At 42.0% G+C, this 27,195-nt stretch overlaps 2 protein-coding genes across 5 annotated transcripts in view; one reads left to right on the top strand and one right to left on the bottom strand.

Annotated features, from left to right (window-relative positions):
- LOC126336538 (proline-rich protein 2-like) overlaps window positions 1-27,195 on the bottom strand; it is a 479,405-nt gene that overhangs the window by 33,582 nt on the left and 418,628 nt on the right. The gene's annotated exons all lie outside the window — the stretch shown is intronic.
- Window positions 9,358-27,195, top strand: part of LOC126336532 (proline-rich protein 2-like) — a 271,653-nt gene continuing 253,815 nt past the window's right edge. For 2 of the 3 annotated variants that reach the window (XM_050000331.1, XM_050000334.1), the window contains exon 1: window positions 9,368-9,415. In XM_050000331.1, the coding sequence (XP_049856288.1) occupies window positions 9,377-9,415 (39 nt within the window). In that variant the 5' untranslated portion in view covers window positions 9,368-9,376. Of the gene's footprint in view, window positions 9,416-12,567; window positions 13,017-27,195 lie in introns of those variants that run through there. The other variant, XM_050000343.1, reaches the window with a different exon arrangement.

Below are 27,195 nucleotides of genomic sequence, written 5' to 3'. Positions count from 1 at the left end.
GCAGTTCTTGCAGGACCTTTTTCCGGCCCCATCGATATCGGAGATCTGATGTTTACCCTGGTAACTAACGAAATTTTGTTTACATAGCATACAGTTTCGAAGGAAAACACACACACAAACTCGTGATTCAAATTCTAGAGATGTTTATTTAGGGCGCAAACACATGGAAGTCGCAGGGTATCATGTCCGCGTGGTCAAGCTGATGTTGAAACTGCTCCCAATTGAAGATGGACCGTATATTTCTTGTGACCTTGGAGACGCGTGGATGCGTGTTATCGTGGTGGCGCAGAATAACTCCACCCCCCCCCCCCCCCCCCACAACGAGCAGGCCAGACTGTTTGCTCTTGGGGACTTGTGTAGGCTACGGAGTGTCTCACACTGCAAGTCACTGCTAATGGTTTTTCCGTGCTCGAGAAATTAGATGAGTATCGCACGTCGTTTGACAAGAAAGTCGGTGAGCACCGCCATATCATGAACATGTAAACTGCTTATCTCTTTTTAGTTTTTTGGCGAATAATCAGCATAATTGCTGTTTGTCATATTTAACCACAAATGGCACGCCAGGTTAGCCGACAGCGCTAACGCGCTGCTTCCTGGACTCAGGTTGGCGCGCTGGCCCTTGGTCGACAAGGGCCAGTGTGCCGGCCAGCCTGGATGTGGTTTTAGGTGGCTTTCCACATCCCGCTAGGTGAATAACGGGCTGGTCCCCACATTTCGCCTCAGTTACACGCGTCGTAGACGTTTGCACTATTTCACGATTTTCACTAGGTGCAGACAGATAGAGTACAATGATTCTGTCCCGGGAGGAGGGGGGGGGGGCGGTACAGGGTGGCGGCAGGAGGGGCATCCGGCCACACCTTCAAATTAACATGCCAAATCCGATTTAACCACGCCGACTCTGCGCAAACTGCGGTACAAAGGCGCAAGCGAAAGAATATTTAACCACAAATGTCTTATGTCCTTTACGACGAGCATCTAACACAGTAACTCATTTGTGAAATAATCAGACGTTTGAAGGTGTTTTATATACGGGAGGTAGAGTTCAGCTTCTCGTAGCTGAAACGGCATAATTAATTTCCAGTAAGGTGCTTCAGCGCCCTTCTCGTAGCCCTATTTCACGACCTCGTTCATACTCTGTGAGGTGTTGATAATGGCGTCTTTGTTGTCTTACAGACATTGTTGACGAACATCAACGCACGACGTCCCATCTCAAACGTAACGAATGCTCACGACCACTACAGCTTGCAGTTAAAGCAAATCTGATTCGCATCGTTGTAGTGGAGCTACTGGTGCCACTGGTATGGAACTGGCGTGAAATATCTATAGACAGCATCTGTCAGATGAAGAAGCATGCATGTCTCAAAACTCATTCTTGATACTGCAATTTCTTTCCGCCAGTATATATGTCAGAGTTTATCTATTATAGTTACTGGCTGTCTCAGCACCGAGTGACCAGATTGCAGTGGATGAGGCATCTTGAAAATGCGCTGGTCAGAGAAGCAGTCAAACACCACCTGTCATGACAGCAACATTCAGTGTTGTCTTATGTTGTTAAAATAGCGTCATGGAGTCCTCAGAGGGAGAGAAGTGGCACTAGCCTTAACGCGTTAGTAATGTCGTGCTTGCTGTCAAAATTACCAGCCACGCAAATCGCAAGTCATCGTGTTGTCTGCCCAGAGGTGCTCCATACCATTCCGCCAGGAGTTTGGCACTGTGTGACGATGTAGAATGCGATCTATCAAAATCTATCAACATACGTTCTCCTTGTGGTTTCCGTATAGAGATACTAACTTGATGCTTTCGTCACAACTGGAAGTCTCCATAAGACTGACGTGGTGTCACTCGTCTGTCCGGTTCTGATGTTGAGTGCCCACTGTCGGCACACCTCCTGCTGCTGCCACGTCATTGGAAGCCTCAGCAATATTCGCCCTGCTGCCAGGCACTAGTGCTGTGAGTCTAGACACTTGCCGTGCTGTTTACGAGCCTATTTACCGTCTCAGGCTGCCAGACGTAGCTGCACTGTCTTACACGGTCGACCAACGATGTGCTTGACCTCTCGAGAGCTAGTTGTGTGAAGATGAAGCCGCTGATGTTACGCAATGCGTTCAACGTCTCTCTCCTGAACCGATAGATTCTATATCTGCACTTCAGTCACGGCGTACCGATCATTGCGAGCAGGAATATCGCGGAAAGACAAACTGCAGTTTTGAAATGCCATGATACAACCGCTGTCGAATTCCAACACTTGCTGGTAGACTTTTCACCTTCTTACGAGACGTATGACATTATCTCCATATGAAAAATAAATCTTCAAATCCGGTACCTGGTCCATATGTGTAGAATGCATGCGTTGTTACTCCGACCTACTTTGTGAGTGTCTGCTAAAATGCTTATCATTTGCATATGCAGTTACGTTCACTGTCCAGTCTTGTTAATGTGATCATCTGTCAAAGGCTTAAGTAACTAAATTTTGTGGCGTGAACCAGTGCGAGACAATCGAGCAGAGAACCAATGAGGTTGTGGAAGGAATCGACACGGATGTGCAGCAAGGCTAACTCCATTGTCATGACCAGCTGCGCTAGGTCTCTCAGTTGATCCGTTGTGAATACTACCTGACAGACTAGGTTTCATAGATTCTCGACTGGCAATAAATCCAGGGCCTGTTCTCTTCAGACCACGCACGCACACTGTGAGATGTATGACACATTGCATTGTCCTGCTCGGAGGTGCTATTGTGCGAAGGAAAAACAAAATGCATATAGGGGTGCACATGCACGACAAGGATGTATGCATTTTTGAGATGAGCAATGCAGCATTCCAGTATGAAGAGTTCACTTAGGGAATGCCACGAAAATATTCCTCAGAACATAACGCTCCTTCACCAGGCCGTGACCCTTCGCTTTCAGACATTTCACGCCGTAATATCCAACGGCCATCTGTCCGGTGAAGCATGAAACACGATCATCTGAAAAGGCTACCTGTCACTATTCCAGTTGCAGTACTGGCGTGCAGATTCTAGTCTTCCTCGCAGATGAAGAGGAGTCAGCATGAGTCCATATGGTCGTTGAGGAGACGCTGTTGGATGCCAATGATTCATATAGGCTGTCAGTCGCACGAGAGCTGAAAGTCTATTTGCCGGTACACACCACAGGCTTTGGTCATCCTTGTCATCTACGCTGCCGTCTGACATCTGTGCATGGCTACTGCGAGCTGATGTCGAGCATAGACGGTGATAACACACATATAATTGCAACGAAGAGAGCGTATATGATGTGGCTAATGCACTATACCTATCGCTACTAAATATTCAGTATCAAATCAAAAGTGTCTGGACAGTTATCAGTGGACATTAACATGCGGGGTCTTGACCTCTTCACGTCTTGAATTCTACCTTCAATGAGGTATCTGTAGGTCTGTCGAAGAATGGCCCGTTCTTCCAGAAGAGCCGAAACTGATCTCTGGTCACGAAAGTCCATTTCAGGAATGATACTGGCTTGTGAGATGGTGCATCGTCTGCAAACTCATCCTTGACTGTACACAATAAAACGTGCTGTAAAGTGTGTTCTCATGATACCTGATTCTGCCTCTTTCTAAGTGTAATATGAGTACCACACTTTAACCACTAATAATGCCATCATACTATAACACCTCCGCGCTTCACTGTTGACACGACACACGACGGCAGGTAACTTCGTCCAAGCTTTAGCTAAATACAAATCTTCCATCGGATTTCCACAGAGTATAGTGTGCCTCATCAGTCCAGACCACCTGTTTCCGGTCGTCCACTTTCCAGTAGCGTCGCTCTCTATTGCACCTCAGATGAGGTGCTGCTCGACCACTACATCCCATTCTTTTTAATTCCCTACTGGCAGTCAGTACGCTAGCAGGACTGCTTGAAGAGCTACTGAACTCACGTGCGATTTCAGCCACTCTTGGAGTGCTTGCCGTTCCCTGCCTGTTAGTACGTGAGGCCTGCCTGGTCTCAGTTCGTCTGATGTCGTCTGATGTTATTCTTTCGCGTTTCCACTTCACCATCACATCACAATTGGACCATTTGAGTGCTTTATTAGGATGTAAATGTTACTAAGGTACTCGTTACTCAGGTGACATCTGGTGCCTGGTCCAAATCTGAGGTGACTGAGGTCTTCTGATAGACTCATTCTGCTGTTACTGCTTTTCTGTTGACAAAACAGTACCCCCGCCTTCTTTTATAGTGACAGGTCCGTCTCTCGTGACATTTATTGGTCATTTCTGCGCTACGTAAGGGTGTCCGAGTGCTTTTGTAGAGATAGTATATCTCGTCTGTGATTAGGTGGAATATATAACTGTGAGAAATGAAGAAACAATTATCTATAGGGGACACATCCAACTATGTTCTCTCCCCATAAAATCTTCTGGGAAAAATGTTTATTTTGTCTTGTAAAATATACAAAGAGAGAAAATGAAAGTCGTGATTTAATTTCGTGTCGACCGCGGGATTTCTACTGACATATCTATGACAAGGCTAGCAGGAGGTAGGGAATTGAACGAGTCCTATTGACAAACACTCTCACAGCATTTGCCTTGTTAGTGTCACGGATCCACATACAACGAAATTGTGAAGGACATAAACGTATTTGAACTTCTGCCTCCTTCATATGAGTTTAGTATCTTAATTATTATTTTCTCCCTTTCATAGGCTACCTCGCATAAGAGCATCGAGTCGTCTTTTTCTCAAGAATATGAATTCATGTATACAACATCGTTGGCGTTTTTTACACCTTAAGGTGTGCGTCATGAAACCAGGATCTCCATTGGTATACGCCATCTAGATCTCTATTTCTTAGTAATGATGGCTAGTTTAGATGTGAATAACAATTCAAGAGCGGGCCTAAGTTGTGAAAGGGAAGAATAATGTGCAACTATACACAAGTTACAGGAGTGTAACACTGCATAAATAATATCAACTACAGGGTGTTTCACAAGTTATCTTACACACTTCAAGAGCTTGTAGAGGAGGCTTAGGAAATCTCGTTGTACATAGGAATCCATGTCTGGAAACGGTTAATTCCCATGTTAGAAGGAAAATAACAGCTACACAGTCCACATTATCAGAGTTCTCACTCCTTTGATGTGGCCCTACCACGAATTCCTCTCATGTGCGAACCTTTCCATCTCGGCGTAGCACCTGCATCCTATGTGCAGAGCTATTTTCTAGGTGTATGCCAGTTCTGACTTCCTGTCTTCCTCTACATTTTTTACCCTCTACAGCTCGCTATAGTACTGTTGACTCCTTTTAACACATACAGTAATACTTTTCGCTTTCGCTGAAGACCGTAATGGCATCAGCAAATCTTATCATTGTCATTTAATCCCGTTCTTGAACCTACTTTCTATTTCCGTCATTGCTTCTTCGTTGTACAGATTGGAAACTAGTGGCGAAAAACTACATCCTGCCTTACACCAATTTTACAGTAATCCGTGTACTTCTTTCTTGCTCTTCCAGCCTTATTGTTCCTTCATAGTTTTTGTACATACTGTATGTCACCCGCCTTTTCTAATAGTTCACCCGTATTTGTCTCAGAATTTCGAGATGTTTGTACCATGTTACAATGTCGAACGCTTTTCTCAGGTCAACAGATCCTGTGAACGTCTCTTCATTTTTCTTCAGCCTTGCTGTCATTATCAACTGCAACATCAGAACTGCGTCTCGGTTTCTTTGCTTTTCCTAAACACAAACCGATCGTCATGTAACAGATCCTCATTTTCTTTTCTATTATTTTGTATATTATTCCTGTCAGCAGCTTTGATGCATGAGCTGTTCGATAATTCTCTCACGTGTAGGCTCTTGCTTAACAGTGATATTCCGACTGCATTCTTAATGTTACAGTCTTTGCTTTTAATTTCCCTGAAGGTCGTTTCGGCCTCTCTGTCTGCCGAGTCAGTTCTTCTGACAATCATTTGATTGTCGATTTCTCCACATTTATCCTTAGCTTCCATGCACTTCCTATTCATTTCATCCCTAAGTGACTTGTATTTCAGTAGCCCCGAATTACCCTAAATATTTCTGTAATTCCTTCTTTCGTCGATCAAATGAACTATATCTGTGTTGGTCATAGCTTCTTCGCAGTTACCTTCCTTGTACGCACCTTTTTCTTTCCACCTCCTGTGAATGCACTCTACAACTGTCCTTACCTGTATAACTGAACTGACTACTGAGCTAACAATTGATTTTTTCTGGCTAGTTTCTTAAACGTCAGCCTACTCTTCAAGATCACTAAATTGTGATCTGGATCTTTATCTGCTCCTTGGTATCACTTACAGTACAATATTTGATTTCGTAATCTTCGCCTAACCATGCTTGGTTGGAGTCTTCCTATATATACCGGTTCTGTCAAAATATATCACCTTCTCTTGTGATCTTGAAGAAACAGTTTGCAATTGCTAGCCGAAATGTATTGCAGAACTCATTTAGTAATTCTCCTCTATCATTCAGTTACCAAACCCATATTCTCCCGTAACGTTTCTTCTGCTCCTTCCCCTTTAACCGCATTCCAATCCTCAATGACTATTAGATTTTCATCTCCCTTTTGGTAGTGAATGACGAGTTCAGTTTTCTCATACAGATTTCCTATTTGTTCTCCTTCAGATTACGGCATCTCCACGTGCACCTGAGCGTTGTGGTCGGTGATTATTTGCAGTCAATTCTGATGAGAACGACCCAGTCACTGAACTGTTCCCTATAACACACTCTTTGCTTATCTTCCTATCTCACAACAGATCCTACTTTCGACATATCATTTTCTACTGTAGTTGTTATTACCCTATAATCGTCTGACCAGAAATCTTTGTCTTCTCTCCGTATCACATCACTGAACATCACTGTGTCTAGACTGAACCTTAGAATTTCCTTTTTCAGATTTTGTAGTTTTCCTGTCATGTTCAGACTTCTGACATTCCACACCCCGACATTTAGAACCTTTCATCGGTCATTTAAACTTTTTCTCATGGTCAGCTCCCCCTTGGCAGTCCTCTAATGGAGATCTGGATGGGGGACTGTTCCGGACGTGTCACGATGACACTTAATCAATTACAGGTCTCACGTACTATCGATACACATTATGTGTTTTAATGCAGTGGTTTCCATTGCCTTCTTCATCTTCATGCCGCTGATCATTCCTGATTCTTCCACCTTTTAAGGGCAGTTTTCTACATCATGGGGCAAGAGAGTGCCCTGGATCTCTTTTCTCTCCTCCGCCCTCTTTAACAATGACACTGGCAGGACGAGGGTGTCTTCTTATGCCAGAAGTCTTCGGCTGCCGTTTCTGATGACTTTTATTCAAAATTTAAGCAGTGAGGAGGTTCGCACCTGGAACCCAGGACGTTTTGGTCAATAGTGAAAGCTCTATACTTTCTTCTTCTCACAGTTCTGTTTATTGCAGATGGCAGCTAGTCCTCCTTCTTTTCCTGATTATAATGGTACTACACGGTGGAAGGATCTATTTGCCACCGCCACTTTGACAATAAAAGAAAAAGTAACGTACACGCCACTTCAGACATGTACTCCTAACTACGCCTCTCCCAATAGCTCTACCTAAACAGAACAAAGGTCGTAAGGAAAGGGGCGAGAGGGTGTCATATATTTGTAAGAGAGACGAAGACATTTTTTCCTTCTACTGATCATGTTGCGTTTTTCTTGGTCTGTTAATGTGTGTAAGAGAGGAGACTTTTTTGGTCTTTTTAAGTATCATGTAGCTTTTTTTAGTGAGAAATATATGATCAAACACCGAAAAATGGGGCATCTGACGACATCACCTGCGTTTAGCAGTGACATTCCAGATAGGTGGTTGGTCGTAGGAAGCACTCCAGAGGAAGTTGGAAAAGTACTGCCTGTGTAATGTCCGCGAAAGTCCATTAAACGAGAACGCCTTCCTTGCCAGTTGTAAAATAACACCGTACTGCAAGGGCACGGAACCAACTGACACAGTGATTATTCGTCTGCCTGGTGATTTCCACCCCGCAAAGCGGAGAGTCGGCGAGGTGTTTGCCGTTGACGGTGTGTGCATTAGTGGCAAGATTAGGAACGATCACAGCCCGCCATGTATGGCACCACCCGTAGTTCTGGTGCTTCTATTATATCACATTTGGGGTGCAGCCTTACACCACGGTTGCCCCTGCAACTTGTATATGGAAAAGTCAGACTGGATGGGTCAAGATTCGCAGGATATATGGTGAAGATGAATGTGGACGGAATGACCAAAAGAGCATGGAAAAAATGGGTATGACACCCGAAGAGACAAGTAGCAATTGAGTTGTTAAACTCAGGAAGGATTGGTTAAAACTGAGAATGAAGTTGAAAAACTGAGAAAGCAAATGCACATATATTTTGTAATGCACCAGAGATCAATGACAGAGAAGGGCAGGAAAACGACAGAGAGTCACCAACGTAGCGGATACAATGATACGGAAGATCTCTAAAGGAGGGCGGAAGAGAAGGATGAAGAGGTTCTGGGGCAGAAGTAGAAAACGCAGTTCACGAGGGCCGAACCGAGAGGAAAAGAAGGACATTTCGCATGCACTAATGCGCGAAGAGAGATTTGCTATGCCATTTGCCGTGCACCACGAAACAAACTTCCAGGAGTCATAGTTGTGGAATACAGATTAGAAGGAAAGAACGATTCGCAGTAAACGTCACGACAACGAATGTGTTACAGCCTGACCACAAGCTTGAAATGGATAAACTTGTGGCAGAAATTGTGGCATGTCCTTACCACTTGAAGTAAATCAGCATTCATGATTACGGAAAACATGGAGGACATATGTCTCTATGACTTGACAGGGTTTTTATCCACACTCTTTGCGCAGGTGTGTAAAGTCCTGATGCAATGCAGGACCTTACTTACTTTAAGAGTTTCAAGATGCCTACCCCACAAATTGCATGGTTGATTTACTTCAAATAGTTTCTGCAAGGCAGCTACAGCTATATTAGTCGTTTAAATGGTTCATACCACGGTACCGGAACATACACATACTTCTTGAAATCACATTTGTAAGATAACGTTGTATGTCGCCCCCGCATCACATGGCTATTTTCTTTTTCGACGACGTTTCCTGAAGTTAATAGCTGCATCACGACTTGTTAGTTCATTATTTCTTTGAGGCAGACATCTAGGAACAAGCGGGTGTCGATGAAAAAATTGAGCGACAATAAGATATTCAGTTCGTCGCAGCTGTGCTCTGTGACCTTGTGATACAACCAGATCCTCCACCGTCGCATTTGGACTGCAGTCTCTGTACAGTCCCTTTGTTGAAGAGTCACGGAATCACGAGTACATAGCCCAGTAGCGAGCCTTATAAAAGCTCTGCAGCCCACGCTCACCTCAGCACTTCCATCACCATGAGGGCGACAGTGGCAGCTCTTCTCCTGTGTCTTGTGGTGAGTAGTATGGACTGAGACTTCATCGACATTTGTGCACAACGTATATTTACTGGTACTTGCTTCTGCACCCACTTAAAGCACTGAGTGCTCAAAATGTACCACAAATTTCTGCCTGTAACATGCAATCCTCGAATCTAAGGATTGGAAAATGTTTGCAACTCCGTCGGTTCTGTAAGCGACTTCATATTAGAATTCATATTGAAATTGTATCAAATTCATCAACTTCGTGTGAATCGTTTATAAACTATACACGCATAATATCAGTAAAAAATCTGTATCCTCCTTCTTACTGGATCGATATTTGCGAGGGTAACAGCTGAAATTCGTGTCTGCGCATGAGCACGTTAACACTGGCGGATTTCTTAAATCGTAAAACAACAACCCAAAAAGTTTCGATAATGTATTAGTACAAAGTACAGAATAATTAAGATGGTGGCTTTAATGCTTAAGGGTTCCTACGTACCCCTCCCCCACTTGGTTAAAAGGCACATAACATTCACACACCCATGAGTAACTGTCGGCGAGATCTATCTTTAGCGTGTTGTTCAACTGATGTATCCCATTGGTTTGAAAGTCGGTTATGTCGTCAAAGCGTTAACACTTCACGTGAATGTCTGCACTTTGTCATGCTGCAGTGGCTTCAATTTCATAACACCAAATCTCATCACCCGTCATGATTTGTTCGAGAAAAGAAATGTGCACGTGTTTTATTTCAAGCTAGTCACGACAGGTGACCAGGCATCGTTGCTTTAGTTCATGAGTCAAGACGAGTGGGACAAACCTTGTACACACTTTCCTTCTGTTCAGGACATTCTCAAGACTGCCTTAAACACTTAGAGATGTTGCTCCATTGCGATTTCTGACAAAACAGTGATTATACTGTACGATCGCACGTCGACTGTGTACTTGACACCGCCTACTTACCTGCTTAAACTGATTCGTCGAATGTATGTCTGTGTTTTTTAGTTGTTCGGGTTGCCACTGTTGTTACTGGGCTGATTCGCTTATACGCCAGAAATAAAATCAGTCTAGAAATTTTCTGGATGGTCGGTGAATGTAGAAAAATGACATCAGATTTTCTTCCTCGTATCCAGCTGGTCCTCCATTTCTAGTACTTCTGATGATCTTGCATCTGCATATCTACATGTTTTTATGAATGATTACGGGATATTTGTCATCATCTGTTTCAGCATACGTTTCTCGCCGTTTGTCATGTCATCAGAGAGGCGGAGCTTTCTCTAGTACTGCGCATAAAGGCTGACCTACCAGAACATCAGTAATTCCTTTACAAGAGCCTACTTTCAGGTCTATTGTTGGGTCAATCCTTGTTCTTCACTCATGTTGTGGTACAACTCTGATGATACACAGCTAAATATGAGAATTCATCAAACACAGCGACTAATCACGAAGATAAGAATTGGATTCGTCATGAATCAAAACCCTAAAATATTGCTATAGAGTAATAGAACAAGAGTATTATTTAGTGTACTAGAAGCTCGTTACCGGGAGTAGTTGGCTTGCTTATTTATTCCACTCTGATGGTAGACAGAAAGAGAAATCAAATCTTATACAATCACGAGGAAAACCGCAGCTTCAAAAAATAAATAATGTCGAGTAATGAAATTTCGGGAATAGATCTGCCGAGGTAACATATTTGAATAATTAACATTGCAATATCACAGGTTAACGTAAATGCGAGATAAGGTATTGCAAATATCAAATTTTGGTGATCAGTAACCTGTGTAACGGTTAGATTGTTGAATGCAAACACGCAAACGCGAATGCCTTGTGTTGTACAAATGCCGGATGTCTGTTTCTGGGATGGTGTTCCACGCCTGTTGCACTTCATCAGTCAATACAAGGACATTTAATGCTGTTTATGGACGACGCTAGAGTTGTCGTCCGATAATGTCCCACAAGTGCTCAACTAGAGACAGATCTAGTGATCGAGAAGGCCAAGGCACATGTGGAGGCTGTAAACCATGGTGGATTACAACAGCAGTATATGGACGAGCGTTATCCTTCTGGTAACAGCTGTAGGTTGCAAGTGCTACTCTGAGATGAAGAGGTTAGCACAGGAAAGGAATTCGTGGCGGGACGCATCAAACCAGTCAGTAGACTGATGACAAAAAAAACAGCTGTTTATGAATGGCAGCACTGCAGGTCGAAACACCAAACAGATGTTCATATTTCCACTCAGGATGCGTGGGATGACTAAGAGACCGCTGGTGCTTCCACACAAAGTGCCACTCCACACCACACCATAATTCCAGTTGTAGGTCCCGTGGTTGTAGCATGCCAATAGGTAGGTTGCAATCCCTTGGATGGCCTCCAGCCAACCACCACACAGCGATCACTTGCACCGAGGTGGAACCAGCTTTCATCAGAGATCACACAGACTTTTGCCCTGCCCCTTATGGGCTCTAGGTTGACAACACTGACGTCGCTAATGGCGGTGGTTTGGTGTCAGTCGAGTGGACGCTACAGAGCATCTGCCGCAGACCAGTCCTTCAATTAACTGATTTATAACAGTTCGTTCTATCATTGTGGTGCACATCTGCTGCAGAGATTGCTGCTGCAGATGCAGTACGATGTGCCTGAGCCAGTCATCGTGTACGATGGTCTTCCCTCTCGGTAGTACCACATGGCTCTTCGGCACCCAATCTTCTTGCTACTGTATATTCTCGCGACCATCGCTGCCAGAAATCATGTGCAGTGTCCACATTCCTGTCAAGTCTTTCTGCAATGTCGCGTAAGCAACATCATGCTTCTCGAAGCCCTTTTATATGACCTTGTTCAAAGTCAGTGACGTGTTTCTGGCGAAACACAAATAATGGCATGGTACTAACTCAAATTGGCATCAATGCATACATTTCTTCATGATTACTCGAAGTAATCATCAATAATGGTTGAACACGCTCATTCATTCAGTTCCTGTAATAAAGCAGTAAGACTGATTTCTAAAATGTGTCAGTGTACAAAGGTGCATCTGATGACACAGTCCTAATAGTCACAAGTCATTATTTCTGCGATTCATTGTCTTTGTTTCAAAACCACATTATCTGAATCTTAATCTCCATTCAGAAGGAATACCACTTAATTTCCATCTACATATATGATGTAGTTTACAATGTGACATTCTACTACAGGTATCAGCATGCCGCAGCCAAGAGACTCCACCTGGCCCTCCTGGACCAACTGAAGGGCCACAGCCAACTGGTCCTCCAGGCCCCCCTACCGGAGGTCCTGATCCCACTGGTCAACCAACCGGAGGTCCTGAACCAACTGGAGGTCCTGAACCAACTGGAGAGCCCCAGCCAACTGGAGAGCCCCAACCAACTGGAGGACCACAACCAACTGGTGGGCCTGAACCAACTGGTGAACCTCAGCCTACTGGAGGGCCTCAACCTACTGGACCACCAGGGCCACCTGGCCGTTTTTAGCCTGGTGTTTTTTAGTGATGCAAGATTAGGGCACCTGGAAACTTTAAATGATTTCAACTTTTACTTTTATAGTTGACTTCAACTGCGTTAATTGATGGAAGTGTTCTTATGTGTCATAAAAACCAATTCTGATTAAATCAGCAATGAAAAAGCTCCATTAACGTTTTATTTACTGTGTACTGTAAAAGCAGCCAGTTCTCCAACAATATGGTACCAATAGGTAAAAATCATTACAGGAGTTACTATCGGTTCATACCTCATCAAATTCTTTACCACTTGATATGCAGTTCCAAAAGATGGTGTACGTTGCCTAAGGAGTGCGTGTTACCGACTACATGCACTTCATGAATTGATATGAGCAAATGTCATATTTTCAGGAAACACTCTTGCCATCTATAAAAAGCCGTGTTCAAAGTTTACTGATACATAACCTTTGAACGATATTCAGGCTTTCGTGTTCTATAATTCAACTTGTGACTTATGATGATTTCTTTGAAAAAATATTCCCCTCTTTCAGTTACTTTTTTTTACCTCTTTTTATGCATGAGAATTAGTACACATATGTAATTAGTTCGATAGTGCGAGTCTTAACTTTCATGGGTATCCTATTACTTGATTAATATGTTGCCTTCTAATAAAAATGTTTATCTGGGATCTAGACTTTATATTTCGTAGATCTTAACATATCTCTAAGAACGATTATTAATCGCAACTCAGTGTAACATGAGCAGTAGCAATTGGAACGTTCCAAACGATAGCTAAAGCTTCTAATTCAGTAATGGAATAATTTTTTTCAGATTTTGTTAGCACCCGCCCAGCAAAAGCAATGGTTTTCTGAACAGTAGTGTCATTTTCTATGGCTTCTTGAAATAAATGGGCACCAAGACCGATGTAACAAAAATACGTAACAAACTGCTGAGGATTATGTTGTTCCCATGAAATTTAGCTTCTAATGAACGCTGCCGAAGAAATGTTCAAACCAAAAGGAACTTTCCGACATTGATAACAAAGGCCGAAACAAAGAAATGCTGTGTATTTTCTACATTATGGATGAAGTTCGATCTGATAAAAGCTGGATCTGACATCAATAGAAGACAACACTTTTACACCATTAAAATTTTAAAGAAGTTCCCTCATCGTTTGCGGCCTGTCTGTTTCAGGAATGATGACAGTGTTGATTTGTCTCGAATCTAAGACAAGTCTGATCGATCCATTTTTCTTCCCAACAACACGTAATGAATTGTTGTATGAGCTTACTGCAGGCTCAATAATGCCCTCGTCAAGCATAGATTGTATTTCTGTTCTAACGCGGTCCCTATAATGTGCTAGAATTACGTATGGTCTAACACAAAATTTAGTATGCTCACGAACACGAAATTGGTATTGAAATCCCTTAATTGTTCCTGTTTTGTGAGTAAAAACTGTGGAATGTGCTTGTAAAATCTCAAAAAGGTCCTGCCTATCAGTGTCATTACAGTTCTCAATTGTTTGAATTTTATTCTGAATTAACTCATTGGTATGAAATATGCCGTCGATATCATTCTTGTCAGTACTTGTAGAGTGATTGTTATTGTCTAGTTCTGTCAAAAATTCCGAACTTTTGTCTAACAGAAGGTAAAGTCGATTAATTTCCTCGTCATGGTTTGAGAGCCAATCTTCAAATTTCTAAGCTATTGACATACCTTCTTTCTCTAAACTTATTTCAGCATCGTAAAAGTTTAAGATTGCTTTGTATTCATTTAAAAAGTCTACTCCCAATATAATTTCCATCGACAATAATGGAACAATAAGGAATTTCATAGAGAAGCTGTGGCTTTGACAAAAGAATTCTAAGTTGGTTTGTTGGCGTACATCTACACTTTTCACAACGATTGCACCTTGTAATTTAATCTTACGTAAAGGAAGTGTGGGGCAATCGATCGATTTGTTGCATTTGATAAAGGCTGTTTCACTAATTACTGAAATGGGACTGCCGGAGTGAAGTACTGCCGTAAATTTCACTGTATTTACTGTAATGTGAATCACAGGATATGCACTGTTGTTATGTTTTACGTCGTGTTCCTGGAGTAAGATGTCCCTAATGTCTTCCATTTTTACCTAATTACTAGCCGCGGCAGCTGCGTCGTCAGTTTCATGCGTACGTTTTGTGACTGCCAGCGGTGTGAGTCATTGCCTATTGTCTCTTTGTTGGCGCGCGTCGTTATTGGGATTTGGAGACCTAACTTCTACAAATTCACCTTGTCGAGAGGGCGCTGCGCTGTTTGAATCCCGCCAGTTATGATGAAATTCAGGTCTGTCGTTTGTCGGTAGTTTACATAGTTTCTTTTTTGTCGGTCATGTGGTGGAGAATTTCTCCCGGAGTCGTAACTGCGTGGTGGACCGTTGCGTCTGTCGTTATTCTGTCTCCCTTGATAATAATTATTTGGTTTGCATATTGTCTGTTTCTTTGATTGTCTCTGTGATAGTCATTAATGTTGTGGTTGGCAGGAGAACCAACCGAAAAAGGAGGCCGAAATGCACGCGCCTCAGGTCACGCAGGCTGGAGTGAGGTCTGGAACAAGACAAGGGAATTAGAATTGAGAAAAACGGACGTAGCTGCTGGAATACTTAACTTTAATCCATCAATGGAGAACGTCGCCCTTTATGGTAGATGATTCACAATATCAATAGTACGGATACTGGCGCCTTGCTGGGTCGTAGCAAATAACGTAGCTGAAGGCTATGCTAACTATCGTCTCGGCAAATGAGAGCGTAGAAATCAGTGAACCATCGCTAGCAAAGTCGGCTGTACAACTGGGGCGAGTGCTGGGAAGTCTCTCTAGACCTGCCGTGTGGCGGCGATCGGTCTGCAATCATTGATAGTGGCGACACGCGGGTCCGACGTATACTACCGGACCGCGGCCGATTTAAAGGCTACCACCTAGCAAGTGTGATGTCTGGCGGTGACACCACAATTATCGCGGAGAGGTGATCTTTCCCTGTAATTATTACTACTCTATCAACGGTTGTCATACGGGTGGTGTCATTTTTGGTCACGATTTACCTTGTAAAAATAGCCTTGTCGTGTCCAGGTATTATTTCTTTCATTGAGGAAATGTGACGGATGTGACCTGTAATACTTGTGTTCCTGTTTTCGCGTCCCGCGGTTTCAGTGTCACTTCCAATTCTTGTAACAGTCCCTGAAAAGCTTCAATGTCTTCTTTGCAACATCCTGCCAAAATAACAAGTCGTAAATGTTCAGTCAATTTGATGAAGCAAATGAGGATGAGTTCTGAGGGGCTGTATGGGTTTGACAGCTACTGATTCTTGTGCAACATGTCTTCAAAATATTTCACAAGACTGGAAAATTCAGATTGTTGGAAAAGTTTCATCATTATGATGCTATGTTTTACTTGGTCTTTCTGTGATAGTGAACTAATTTCCTCCATGTGTCTTTCTGAACCAATTTTCAGAGTATCTACTGTGTCCTTTAAGTTTTCCTGAGTTTTTGCAAGTAGCGTAACCGAATCGGTAGATGCAACTGAGTCAATTTTAGCCCGTAAGGTCTCGTGATTTTCATGAACAATAGTTTGCAGTTCTTTTATGGCTGCTTCGTGATTCTGTAATGCATTTTCATGCCCCGAAAAAATAGGTTGAAAATGCTCAAAAATTTGTGTCTTTACGTCATTACAGACTTTCTGACTTTTCGATTCAATGTTATGTAACTCAGTAGTTAAATCTTCACGCGTTTGTTCAAGCGTGGTGTCTAACTTTTGAAGATTTGTTCCACTGTGTCTAACTTTTGAAGATTTTGTTCCATTGTGTCTAACTTTCGAAGATTTTGTTACATTGTGTCTAACTTTTGTAGCTTTTGCTGTGTTTGTCTCTGCTTTGTTCCATCGTGTCTAACTTTTGAAGCTTTGGTCCCATTTGTTGTATTAATTGTAATAACAATGCACTGGTGTCTGAAACATGTTCCTCAGTGCTTTTCAGCAGTGAATTTGCACCGGCAACATTCACATTTTGAAAAGCCGAAAATGTGTCTTGACTTATTTGAGAACACGGTGAGGGACCCAAAAACCAGAATCTACAGTATTTGCGAGATTGTGTCCTGTCATTTCGGATTCCTGAGGCGAGCTGTTGCTGACCGATCGATCGATAATGCTTCCCTGTTCACTAATTGTTTCACTGTCTACACCATTATTTGCAGCCAATTCCATTTCCTTATGCACAATTACGAAATTACTACCTTGAGCATTAGTTAATTCATTACACGGTGGCGCTAACACACTGCTTTCGTCTTCATTGTCATTTCTCAGTTTACTTTGGAGCCTAGTATTACGGTTTCCCCACGCCATTATTCTCACAATATTTCACACGAGAACACAGAAAAGCACAATTTGAAGAGCAAAAATAAGAGAACACATTAACATATCATTAAAAATAATATCTCGTTAATTTGCAAGCGCACCTGCGAAATACTTGGTGCAAATCTACATGCATGCCACAACTGTTTTACTGTACAACAATGAAAAACTACAACTACAAAGGAAATTCTCTCTATAATTACACGCTAGCAATAAGCACTAGCTCCACTAATTACACAAACTACAAGAAAAAATCAGAAGATTCCAGTGTGGTATCCTTTGCTAAGGGTTGACATATGAAACGCCCCCTTAGAAAAATTAATGAATTACTGTGCTGATAAACCTCTGACATTATTGGATTTTCAAATAGCTGAGCAGAACTCAACGTACTCAGACATTTCGCTCTTCCCCTATTCTGATCAACACTAAACTGACACACATTTTTTTTTAGCGCATCGCAATCTGACTTTCAATAATCCCTACAAAAGAATGGCCCTGACTAACATTAACCTATACCTTTCACAAATCACTTACCTCACACAAATCTTCGTTACTCAAACTACTGCAATACAGCGAGCGTCACTACCGCCAGGTAAATAAAAGATTCAGACTACTGCAGGCACTAACTACTGATAGATATAGTTAGCAAATGAAAGATTTTGATAGAGAACAAACAATGTATTCACCTTAATAGTGTTCAAAAGTCATAATATATATAGCAGTTCATGACATCCAGTCTTACAAATTAACTGTCTCTGATGGACACACGTCCAGATCATCTGCTCTCAAAACTGCGCCATTTCTCTCCCCACATCCACCACTGCTGGCGGCTCACCTCCAACTGCGCAACGCTATGCGCTGTTCACAGCCAACTGCCCAACACTACAATAGCAAATTCCAACAGCGCCAACCAGCCACAGACTGCACACAGCACAGCCATTCATTTTCATACAGAGCGCTACAAGGCGTTACCAATATAAAAACCTAAACAGCCTACTTGCACAATGACAAAATGGATGGGTACGAACTTCTTCTTGACTTCTCTGACGTGGTGCAACCATTTACAAGGAACATGTCGCTAATGAGAAATTAAGCCTTTTTTATCAAGATGTAAATAGTAATCAATATGAGTAGATGACTCTCCTCAGTATTGTTTTAGGGTACCATCACCAATAAAATAGAAGTCACTAAACTTAATCATACCGATGTGACCATACCGTTCAGTTTGAATCAGAATGGCTATGTGAATACTACTACATTAAATGTAAAAGGTTAAATAGGAAAGAAAATGAACTGCGAGTCAGGAAATAACAAGCAGATACATCAATCTTTACAGTGAAAATATTCATGAAGGCTCTCTAAGCAGTATGCAGCCCTGAGTAATACATAGCCATCCATTTCAAATTGGGTAAACTGAAATATTTTTGAAAGCCTAAAGAAGAACTTTGTGATTGCTGATTAAATTTCAGTAAGAAATTCTTCACCCATAACGTTTCAATTATTCAAGATTGGTTTTCCAAAAATTTCCGAACTAGCCTTTCGTGATGTATATGCGAATGTACTACTGCCCATTTGTATGTAGGGGCAAGATATTAGCACTACATGAACTTAACGCATGTCCACATATTGAAAGGCTCATTTTTTCTCACATAGCATACTTTAATGTAACACGAAGGGGACCGTTGTCAAGCACAAACAATACGTTATTATACTGCACGCTTTCAGGAGACTCAAACACTGCAAAGCCAGCAATGCTAAATTAATGGACATTTTATATTGTGCTGCATGGCCAGTAATGATAATGTTGTATAGAGAGATGATGGGTTCGTTTGACGCATGTTCTCAAAAGAAATTCAACGCAATGGTAATTATTCTTCAGATAATCCTTTTTAATGTCCTTTTTTGTAAGTAGAAAAATTAAAACACTGATAATATGAGTCAATTGACATGCAGTACAAATAGCAGAAACTGTATGTCATTACCGCTAGTAGTAAACTAAAAGTGTTCCTTATATAGCGAAAGAGAATATTTAGGAAATTATGTTTGAATTTTTAACAACAGTTCATGAATGCTTTGCCTGTCTTGCTTGTGAAAGTATTTCTTTTTCCTCGCATCACTCCTCTTTCTCTCATTGTTTATCTATGACATTGTTGTGTACATAGTTCCGCGTAGTCAGCGCGTACACACCTTTCCCACTAGAGCGCGCCCCGCTAAGCACAACAGCACAGGCGCAGCGCTCGTCCGTCTCCGCACTACGAGATGGTGCTGTCTTAGAGACGGACCAAATTCTGCTTTCGCCGATCCGTGTATTAATATGTCTCGCAGCCAATGAGATTGCTGCTAACGTAGAACCTTTTCTCCTCGCGCAGTGATACCTGAATGTTCAAGGTATTATAACAAGTGTACAGACCTCCGATTAGTCAGTCTGTATTAGTCTGCATTAGTCTGTAGTCAAGTTTCAGTCTGCGCCTAATAAGATTATCATAATCTTGTACATAGCCATGAAGAGAAATGTATAGACACTTTGTCAAGTATCAGAGATATGTGAGAATAAGATTAACGTACCAAGACGAATTGTAAATAGCATCCAGAATCAAGTAAATAATGTTTATGATTTTTATTATTTTAGTAAATGTGTGTGAAAATTAATCAAGTTCTGTTTAAAGTTGGTCACCGTCAATCTGCTATTCTAAGCGTGCAAGTGGCATATCTATCGTCTGACCTAACGGCAGAAGATAAACACGCCACGATAAGACCACGAGACATATTGCTGACACTCGCCTACTTCGTTAGAGCGACAAGTCAAATAATCTGATGGTGTGTGTGCCGCAGGTCTTACAGTACGCACACCACAGACGTATTACTGATTCGTGATTTCAATAGAACATGACACCTAATAATATTCTCTTTAGTGCATATGACACTAGAATAGTATACTTTAAAGCGTATAATGTGCTCCACCTACAAACCTTCAACCATTATATGGATTATGTTTAAATGGGACAGACACTTGTTTGGAATACATTAGGTATCAACGACCAAAGTGTGTATATGCGCTTAACTACCCCTACTAAATATTGTCTTGGGCATTATAAAGTAAATGTTCAGAAATTGGTCTGTCTCTGAGTTACTAAATAAGGGTCTCCAACGGATTACATGGAATCAGAATTAGAGAGTGAAGAACGTGATTTTTACCAGATTTCTGATCCTCATGTACTTGAAACTTATTTTTGCAAAGAACGTCGTAGCTGATATGATCTTATACGTCATTAGGGATAGGAGCGTTGTCAGCATTATTACAAAAAACTGTTGTTATTTTGTTACTGATTACGTTGATAAATGCTTGATCTTCATACAGAAACTATTTTCAGGCATATAATAAGTGCAGTGTACTAACGATACAGTACAAAGGCAACAACAAAGATATTATATTATTCTTGAGGTTCCCCATTTTAAACTGCAACATGTGAGTGCTGTCCCACGTTCGCCAACTGTAGGAAGATGTAACATAGATGGTTTGTTGCATATCTCCAACAAATATTGTATGAGAAGCCTGTGTATATGTACTTTCTAGAAAATAAAATAAAAATACTGTACTTGGAATTAAGCTTAACAAAGGCTAAGTAAATTTTGAGAAGAAGGTCTCTACTATTTCAGGTCACAAGAAGCACAAAAATTAAGTTTTTATTTTTACGTAGGTCCAAGAAACGTTAATGACGGCGACTTCGAAGATATTAGGGAAATTGTGGGATAATAAGGGAAACGCATCAATAAAAAAGAATCTAACCTGGAAAATGTCATTCGTTTATAGCACACAAATAGGGAGTAGCTGGTACTACACAAACTAGCATATCAGCGCATACAAATCTATAAATAGCCAAAATTGTACAACATTGTACTTTGGGATATGTACTCGGAGTACCTAGTCAGTAGTAAGCTACAATAATACAACCAGATCTTGTGTATCAGATGTTTCGCACAAAATCCGTCCACATACTGAAAACACAGCAGCTTTCATGAGGCCCAAGGAAAGAGAAACGAGATAGCTTGGGCTGTCAGGAAATAATTGATCGTGGCACATCACTGAGAAAATGTTTTCGGACTTTGAATTAGGTCATTACGTTTGGACAAATTTAAAGAAAAATACAACATTCATCTCAGCAGCAGTGAACGAGCATCTCATCACAGACGTTATCTCTCGTTAAGGACGAAAAGGAAGGGTGAGACACAGGGAAAAGCTCTGTCGACGAAGCAAAAGTTTTACCGCTGACTCATAAGAATCAGATCTCAACTAAACATTTTCGTTGTTATAAAATCGCAGCAGACAGTCCATGGAAAGCAAATGTACGTTTATAGTATTGTAGATTTAGAAAACATCTACGCGACTAATCTGTAGCTGACAGTTAAGTTCTTGCAATGGATTCCTCAAACCAGCTTCAGAATATTTATCTACCGATCCACTCTTTAACAGCATGTGGGGAAAATGAACACTCACATCTTTCTGTACTAGCATATATTTCTGTTATTCCATCATGATGATCATTTCTTACCTTGTAGGGTTGCGATGATAAAATGGTTTCACACTCTGAGCAGATAACTGGTAATTGTAATTTCGTTATACGATCTGACGGCAACAAAAAACACTTTTGTCTTAATGACCATCAACCTCTGTAATCATATCCGTGACAGTCTGTCCCCTGTTACACGATAATACAGCGCAGCACAGCACTATTCCATCAGTGGACATATAAGCACAGCGTAGGTCGTCTCTTTAGTAGACCTGTTGGGAGGATTCTGTCCATAAAACGTAGTCTTTGGTTTGCTTAACTAAATGGCTCTGTCAACGAATAGCGACGACGGAAGCACCTGCTCAACTGTTAGTGCTGCCACACGCCAACTGTGCGTAGCTGTTGCGCTGATGTCGAGCACAGACAGTGATAACACAGATAACAGTGCATCGAAGAGCGAGTATATAAAGTGTCAAATGTACTATACGAATTGCTAGTAAGTAGACACTATCTAATAAGAAGTATCTGGACATATTTCTGTGGATATTACTATGCTCGATCTTGCCTCTTGACGTCTTGGTCTCTACTTTCATTGAGGTATCTGAATTTCTAGCGAGGAATAGCAGCCAGTTCTTACTCAAGAGCCGCAACCAGTGAAGATAGTGAAGCTGGACGCTGGGGTACGGAGCGGCCCTGATGTTCTAACTCATTTCAAAGTTGTTCCATTTGGATTCAGGTAGGAAGCATTCGCACGGCAGTCCATTTCGGGAATAATGCTGTCTTTTAAGTGGGTCCATCGTGTCCAAACCGAATCTCTACACAATAAACCATGCTTTAAAGTGCGTCCATATGATGCTACATTCAACATTTTCCTAGGCGTAATATGGATACCACAATTATAACCATTAAAAATGCGACCATACTGTAATACCATCTCCTCTGTGCTTCTCTGTTCACACATGCTGGTAGGTAACTTCATCCAGCCCTCCGCCAAGTACAAATCTTCCATCAGATTATCACAGAGTGTAGCATGATTCATCGTTCCAGACCACCTGTTTCCGGTCAGCCACTATCCAGCAGAATCGCTCTGTATGGCGTATGAGGTGCTGCTCGACCATTGCATCCCAACCTTTTCAATTCCCTACTGGCAGTCACTGCACTTGCTGAACTGCTGGTAGCGCTTTTGAACTCACGAGTGAATCCTTGCTTCGATTTCAGGCACTTTTGCAATGCCCGGAGCTCTACTTGCTCTCAGTTTACCCGTGGCTGTTCCTTCTCGTTTCCACTTCAACATCACGTCAAAATTAGTCCATTTGTGCGGTTTATTATGGTTTAAATGTTACTGAGGGATTGGTTACTCAGGTGACATCTGATGCCTGGTCCAAATTTAAAGTGACTGAGCTCTCCCGACCGATGAGATACTTTATCTCGTCTGTGGTTCGGTGGAATATATATCCGTGAGAAATCAGGAAACAGTTATCTGTAGCGGACATATCCAGGAATGTTCTCTCCCCATCAAGTCTTCTGGGAAAGATGTTTATTCTGTCCAGGCAAACATAGTAAGAGAGCAAAATGGAAACTGAGTTTTAATTTCCTGTCGACGACAGGGTCACTGCTAACATAGCTATGGGGAAGGGAATTGGAGTGAGTATTATTGACAATCAGTCTCACAGCATTTGCCTTGAGAGTATCAGGGATCCACAGAAACCGAAATCTTGACGTTCAGAGGGTCTTTGAACCTCGATACCCTTTAATACGAGTCTACTACCTTTATTATTATCTTATCCCTTTCATAGGCTACCTTGCATAAGAGCATCGACACGTTATTTTCTCAAGAATGTGAATCCATCTGTACAAATTCGCTCACGTTTCCTGAAACTTAAAATGGTTCAAATGGCTCTGAGCACTATAGGACTTAACAAGTGAGGTCATCAGTCCCCTAGAACTTAGAATTACTTAAACCTTACTAACCTAAGGACATAACACACATCCATACCCGAGGTAGTATTCGAACCTGCGACCGTAGCGGTCACGCGGTTCCAGACTGAAGCGCCTAGAACCGCTCGGCCACAGCGGCCGGCCGTAAAACTTTAGGTATGCGTCATATAACCACGGTCTCCGTGTATGTACGCCATCTAGATCTCAATTTACTATTGATTGTGACTAATTTAGATCCACTAGCAATTCAGCTTCAGGTAAAAGGGAAAAACGAGCTCGAACTACACAAAAGTTACGGGAGTGGAACACTATAAGTAATGCTACCTACAAGGTGTCTCACAAGTCATCTTACATGCTTCAAGGGCTTGTAGAGGGGACTTAGGAGATATCGTTTTTCATAGGAGTCTATGTACAGAAACGGTTCATTTCCATGTTAGAAGGGAAACAAGAGCTAATCAATCGCACGTCATCAGACTGCTTTCACGTGGCCCCATCACGAATTCCTCTCATCTACCAACAACTCGGACTAGCACTTGCAACCCACGTCCACAGTTATTTTCCAGGTCTATGCCAATTCTCTGTCTTCTTCTACAGTTTATCCCCTGTACAGCTACCTATAGTGCTATGGAAGTCATTCGCTAATGTCTTGACGCATGCTTTACCATCAAGGCGCTCCTTCTTGTCAGTGATTTTCATATAGTCCTTTTATATCCGATTCTGTCCCTTCTTCTTCACATTGTTTCTTTCCTTTCCAATTCTTAATCTTATCAGTGAACTAATTTTCTACATTTTTCTATCGCACCGCATCTCAAATTCTTCGATTCTCTTTTGTTCTGGTTTTTGCACTGTCCATGTTTCACTAGCACACAAAAAGAAAACTTCCTCTTCAAATTAAGGTCTATGTTTGATACTAGTGAACTACTATTGACCAGTGATGCCCTTCTTGCCAGTGCTTGTGTGCTTCTTATATCCTCCTTGGTTCATAGGTCATGAGTTATTTTGTTGCATATCCAGCAGAATTCCTTAACTACGTCTGCTTCGTGCTCTACATTTCTGATGCTAAGTTTCCATTATTCCCATTTCCCCATATTTTGTATTCCATTTAACACATTTTGTAATTCTTCTTCAACTTCACTGAAGACAGTAATGCAATAAGCGAATCTCATCATTGACATCATTTCACCTAGAATTTTATATCCCACTCTTGAACCTTTCTTTTATTTTCGTGATGGCGTATTCGTTGTATAGATCGAAGAGTAGGGGAGAAAAAAAACATCCCTGTCTTACGCCCTATTTAATCCGTACACATCTTTCCAGTTCTTCCAGTCTTATTGTTCCCTCGTAGTTTTTGTACATACTATATACACTCCTGGAAATTGAAATAAGAACACCGTGAATTCTTTGTCCCAGGAAGGGGAAACTTTATTGACACATTCCTGGGGTCAGATACATCACATGACCACACTGACAGAACCACAGGCACATAGACACAGGCAACAGAGCATGCACAATGTCGGCACTAGTACAGTGAATATCCACCTTTCGCAGCAGTGCAGGCTGCTATTCTCCCATGGAGACGATCGTAGAAATGCTGGATGTAGTCCTGTGGAGCGGCTTGCAATGCCATTTCCACCTGGCGCCTCAGTTGGACCAGCGTTCGTGCTGGACGTGCAGACCGCGTGAGACGACGCTTCATCCAGTCCCAAACATGCTCATTGGGCGACAGATCCGGAGATCTTGCTGGCCAGGGTAGTTGACTTACACCTTCTAGAGCACGTTGGGTGGCACGGGATACATGCGGACGTGCATTGTCCTGTTGGAACAGCAAGTTCCCTTGGCGGTCTAGGAATGGTAAAACGATGGGTTCGATGACGGTTTGGATGTACCGTGCACTATTCAGTGTCCCCTCGACGATCACCAGAGGTGTACGGCCAGTGTAGGAGATCGCTCCCCACACCATGATGCCGGGTGTTGGCCCTGTGTGCCTCGGTCGTATGCAGTCCTGATTGTGGCGCTCACCTGCACGGCGCCAAACACGCATACGACCATCATTGGCACCAAGGCAGAAGCGACTCTCATCGTTGAAGACGACACGTCTCCGTTCGAAATTCATGAGTTACGCGGAGCTTCCCATCCTGCTCTGTCACGTCTAATGAATATTGAGGTCGCTGATTTGGAGTATCTGGCAGTAGTTGGAAGCACATTGCACGTAATATGAAAAACGTATGTTCTGGGGGGTGCCCGGATACTAATGATCAGATAGTATACCTCACCCGCATTTTCCTCAGAATTTCGAACATCCTGTAACATTTTACAGTGTCGAACGCTTTTTTTCAGATCAACACATCCGGTGAACGTTTCTTAATTTTCTTTCAGTCTTGCTCCCATAACAAGCCGTGGGACTAGGGCCTACCGTCGAGTTGACCGTTCGCCGGTATTAATGTTTTCGATTTGACGCGACTTCGGCTACTTGCTTGTCGATGGGGAAGAAATGATGATGATTAGGACAAAACAACACCGAGTCCCTGAGCGGATAAATTTTTCGACCAACCAGGAATCGAACTCGGGTCCTTAGGATTAATATTTTGTCTCGCTGAACACTCAATTACCGGGAGCGGATTGCTGCCATAATCTACCGCAACATCAGAACAGCCTCTCTGGTATCGCTGTCTTTTCTAAAGCCAAACCGATCGTCATCTAACATGGCCTTATTTTCTTTTCCATTGTCTTATACATTATTACTGTCAGCAGTTTGGATAAATAGCTTGTCTAAGAGCCTGTGCCTTAATCCTCCCAATTGTATCCTCTTGGTTGACAGTGGTATTCCCATAGCATTCTTAATGTAACCGCCTTTGATTTTAATTTCCCTGAAGATCGTTTCAGCCTCTCTGTTTGTTGAATAGTTTCTTCTGACAATCATTTCTTTTCCGATTTGTTCACATTTATCCTCAGCTTCCCTGCACTTTCTATTTATTTCATCTCTAAGAGACTTGTATTGTAGTAACCGCGAATTTCCCAGAAAATTTTTGCTCTTCCTTTTTCCTCGATCACCTGAACTATTTATTGTGTTAGCAATGGCTTATTCCCAATTGACTTCCTTGTACCTTTATTTTTCTTTCCAGCTTCTGTGAATGCCCTCTACAACTGTCATTACCTCTATAGCTGAACTGACTAGTAAGCTGCGCATTGATTCTTCCTGACCACTCTCTTAAACTTAAGTCTACTGTTCATCATTACTAAATTGTGATCAGTATCTGTGTCTGCTCTTTGGTACGCCTTACAGTCCAGTATTTGATTTCAAACTCTCCACCTGTTCATGCTTTGACTGGAGTATTCCTATACCTTCCAGTCTTTACCAAGCATACATCCTTCTCTTGTGATCCGAATTTTATTGCAGAACTTAGTTAGTCTTTTCTTTCTCTCATTCAAATATCAAGTCCACATTCTCCCGTAAAGTTTTCTTCTGCTCCTTCCCTTTCAACCGCGTCCCAATCCTCAATGACTGTTGCTCTTTCATCTCCATTTACATATTGAGTTATCCG

This window comes from Schistocerca gregaria, chromosome 2 (assembly GCF_023897955.1).
Source record: "Schistocerca gregaria isolate iqSchGreg1 chromosome 2, iqSchGreg1.2, whole genome shotgun sequence".
Taxonomy (NCBI): domain Eukaryota; kingdom Metazoa; phylum Arthropoda; class Insecta; order Orthoptera; family Acrididae; genus Schistocerca; species Schistocerca gregaria.
This window is presented reverse-complemented; position numbering and strand designations above follow the sequence as displayed.